Here is a 4,163-nt window from a genome sequence, read left to right on the forward strand (position 1 = left end):
GTTGATGGGTCCGGAAATCTCTTGAAGGTGAATCCAAGCAAGATAAACGGTGCGGAGCGGAGGCGCGGGGCTGGGCTCAGAGCGGCGGCGGCGCCGGCGGCGGCTGCACTCCCTCCGCGCGCGCCCTCCCACCATGCGGGGCCGCGGCCCATGGTGAGCCCCAGCCGCCGGCACCATCGGCTGGAGACCACGAAGAAGAAGAAGAGGCGGCGGCGAGCGCGGGGGAAGGCGAAAAAGAAAAAGAAGGGGCGAGGGCTGCCAGCGGCACCGGGACCGACGCGCGCACCAGCCCCGGAGCCCGGCTCGGGCGCGTCTTCCGCGCCGCCTGACTCCGGAGCCGAGGCGTCGGCGGCCGGCGCGCCGGGCCCGGGCTGCGCGCCGGCGCCGGACCATGGACCGCGGGCTGCACCTCGGCGCGGCCGCCGCGGGCGAAGACGACCTCTTCCTGCACAAGAGCCTGAGCGCCTCCACGGCCAAGCGCTTGGAGGCGTCTTTCCGCTCCACGCCCCCGGGCATGGACCTGTCCCTGGCTCCGCCGCCTCGGGAGCGCCCGGCGTCCACCTCCTCGTCGCCCCTGGGCTGCTTCGAGCCGGCTGATCCCGAGGGGGCAGGGCTGCTGCTGCCGCCGCCGGGGGGAGGCGGCGGCGGCGCGGGAGGCGGCGGCGGGGTGGGCGTCCCCGGGCTGCTGGTGGGCTCCGCCGGCGCTGGGGGCGACCCTAGACTGAGCGGTCTGCCGGCTGGGGCCGCCTTGTGCCTCAAATACGGCGAGAGCGCGAGCCGGGGCTCGGTGGCCGAGAGCAGCGGCGGCGAGCAGAGCCCCGACGACGACAGCGACGGCCGCTGCGAGCTGGTGCTGCGCGCCGGGGGCGCCGACCCGCGGGCCTCCCCGGGCGCCGGGGGCGGCAGCGCCAAGGCGGCCGAGGGCTGCTCCAACGCCCACCTCCACGGCAGCGCCAGCGCCCCCCTGGGGGGCCCGGGCGGAGGCGGCGGCGGGGGCGGCGGCGGCGCTGGCGGCGGCGGCGGCGGCGGGAGCAGCAGCAGCAGCAAGAAATCCAAAGAGCAAAAGGCGCTGCGGCTGAACATCAACGCCCGCGAGCGCCGGCGGATGCACGACCTGAACGACGCGCTGGACGAGCTGCGCGCGGTGATCCCCTACGCGCACAGCCCCTCGGTGCGCAAGCTCTCCAAGATCGCCACGCTGCTGCTCGCCAAGAACTACATCCTCATGCAGGCGCAGGCCCTGGAGGAGATGCGGCGCCTCGTCGCCTACCTCAACCAGGGCCAGGCCATCTCGGCCGCCTCGCTGCCCAGCTCGGCGGCCGCGGCCGCGGCGGCGGCGGCGCTGCACCCGGCGCTGGGCGCCTACGAGCAGGCTGCCGGCTACCCCTTCAGCGCCGGGCTGCCCCCGGCCGCCTCCTGCCCGGAGAAGTGCGCCCTGTTCAACAGCGTCTCCTCCAGCCTCTGCAAACAGTGCACGGAGAAGCCTTAAACACACCCCGAGACGCCCGAGACCGACCCAGAAGCTAGCGGAGAGGGAGCGGCGGCCCCCGCCCCCTTTATTTTGGTCCTCCGGCGGCCCCGAAACGTTCGCGGAGCAAACAAAGCGGAGGCGAGAACTGCGGAGACGCGGCAGAGACACGCGGGACCTTAGCCTTGACTTCCCCAGAATCTCGGTCTTTGGGGTGGGAGGGAGGGAGGGAGGAGGGAGGTGGAGTTGAGCTGAAGTGTGGATGTCTTTTTTTTCTCAGAAAAGTGGCAACTTTGTTGGCAGCCTACACCGCGAGGAAGCAGCTTTCCTTTAAGGTTAAAAAATAAGTTTGGAAAGTAGTCGCTTGGTTGTAAAGCGTGGAGAGAACTAAATGGCAAAATACTAATCCTGCTAATCATTGTGAATTTGGCTAGTGCTGAGGCGGAGAGGAAGAGCCCGGGGTTGGGTGGCTTGGGGGACGGGATCGTCATTCAGACAAATCAGAAGGGGCACTTGAAAATAAATGTTCATTCTGAGCCAGGAGAAAAACTTGAAAGGTAGATTTATTTAAGTGACAATAAAAAAGCAAAAAGCGAAAGAGACACGTTGCTTTGGAAGACTTGTATTTTTTATTGTCTCTGAACTTTAATCCTGTGAAAATGCTCAAAAGTTTTAGCAAGAGTGATATAAAAAAAAAACTGTGGCCGAAAGAATTGCTTTTAAAAATATTTATGTGCACCTTGTTACTTTCCACTCTGCAATGATGTATTAACGACTCATGGTATTTATTTGTTAGTCTTCAGTGACCCTTCCACATCAACAGTATTTATCATGTGTTAAGGTCATGGGTCTTATGTGCAGATTTTTTTTAATGCCTCTAAAATTCTGTTTTATGGATTAACTTATACTGTGTGCCAAGTGTTTAAAAGGTTTATTTGCCAACAAGTATGAAGAGACCTATTGGTGTATCCGAGCTGCTTAGGTTTATCAAAGGTCACCTGGACTTTTTCAGTTGCATCATCCCTGTATTTAAATTGAGCTTTAATAAATTGCTTCAGTCCAAAAATTACAGGAAAGGTGTATTCTTAATTGATGAACGAATTGATCTCTTTTTTGAAAGGGGACTCCTTTGCATTCTAAAAGGGGAAAACATCACAGCAATAGAACCTATAAGTAAGACCATGCTAAGCAAATATTTTTCCAGGCTGTGCTGTGCATTTTTAAAAGGTCTAATTTATTTGTTTTCAATATGTATGTGCATATATAAGTTATTTTACCTGTGGAGAATTATTTAAGTTAAAAGACTGGTTTGATTTGCCTATGGTGTGAAATCCTTTGTTATTTTTCTAAAAAAAAATAAATAAATAAAATTTAAAAATAAAGCTAAGGACGAGCAAGAAGCTATTTACCCAAAGTGAGCTTTCAGTTTTAGTTTGCATGGCTGTTTGCCTGCCTTTCTATCCTACAAAAATCAAGAAAACCTTTTTTTAAAAAAATGGAGTCCTGCTATTTTCCACTCCTTGCAGATAATACAACTTTAGTTTGTCAGGTTGGATGGCGAGTTGGGAGCTGTGATGGATCTACTGGTGGGTTTTGGATGTATAAAGAATGATATGATATATATATATTCAATAGGTCAATCAGACTATGACAGCTATGTACGACCATTTGTATGTGTATCTATGTCAGAAAGAATCTTTATTAAAATATTTTGATGAAACATTTTATTATGCTGTGCTTTGTGGAAGGAGCAGTCACCTCTCTTCTGTGTTACTTTTTGCTTGAAAGGTAACAAAAAAGAAAGGAGTTTCAGAGAGGTAAAGTTTTGTCAGAGATACACCAATAGGAGTGACCCTAGTTCTCTTGTCTACTTGTTCAAATGACGGTGGCTGGGCCTGGTCATTGGAGGAGAGAGAAATGGGGCCCATGGTAAGGCCCAGAGGAGGCCCAGAGTTTCTGGGTGCTGGCATAACTTTGAAGGCCATGCTGTCCCTGGAGTTATTGTATGGCCTTGTTAACCATGCAGGAGCCCATCAATGGTGGTAAAGTTTCTTCAAGAGTTTTGATCAAAATTTCTATTTCCAAATTGCCCAAAAGTCAAGGAAAAGAGATGGATTTGGATTCTCCGAGGATGAATTTTTCGGACAAAAGAATCGGCCAGGTTGAGTTGTAAGTGTAAACAGTGCCCATAGAGATTTTTCAAAACTTAACTAGTGTTGCTTGTTAGTGAGATATTTAGGGACTCTGCTTGGATAAACTGGGCATTGATTCTATTAAAGAATGTCTGTATAGATAGAGTTGTATTTGGACCTGAGTACCACCCTCTAATAGGAAAGGTTTGATTTTTGTTGTGGTGGAGGTTATAGAGATGGAGCTGGTGAAGTTACAGAGCCTTTTCTGTAGGGAGTTTGCTAAATGCATTTTTGTCTCTATAGCCTCAGCTCAGAATGATGTTCCTAAATGCCATCAAACTTAGTGGGGGGTGAGGGAGGACATTTTCTGCTTCACTTGCCATCAAAAAAGATTAATCAGAACCTGTAACTTTTCAGAAAACATAACAGCAAAGGGTCTTGAAGCTGGAGCCCTCCCAGTCTGGGAGTGGGGGTAGAGGGAGGGGAGAGACCAGGGCAGCCCCCAGGCGGGAGGAGACCCGTCTCTTAGCATTTACCAGACAAAGCCTGGGTGCATCTAATTA

At 53.2% G+C, this 4,163-nt stretch overlaps 1 protein-coding gene across 1 annotated transcript; it reads left to right on the top strand.

Moving 5' to 3' along the window:
• Window positions 1-391: 391 nt before the first annotated feature.
• BHLHE22 (basic helix-loop-helix family member e22) lies at window positions 392-1,489 on the top strand. The gene has a single exon (XM_087825170.1). The coding sequence runs from the start codon at window positions 392-394 to the stop codon at window positions 1,487-1,489; it is 1,098 nt and encodes a 365-aa protein (XP_087681296.1).
• The last annotated feature ends 2,674 nt before the right edge of the window (window positions 1,490-4,163 follow it).

This window comes from Miniopterus natalensis, chromosome 16, assembly GCF_054644295.1.
Source record: "Miniopterus natalensis isolate mMinNat1 chromosome 16, mMinNat1.hap1, whole genome shotgun sequence".
Classification (NCBI taxonomy): Eukaryota; Metazoa; Chordata; class Mammalia; order Chiroptera; family Miniopteridae; genus Miniopterus; species Miniopterus natalensis.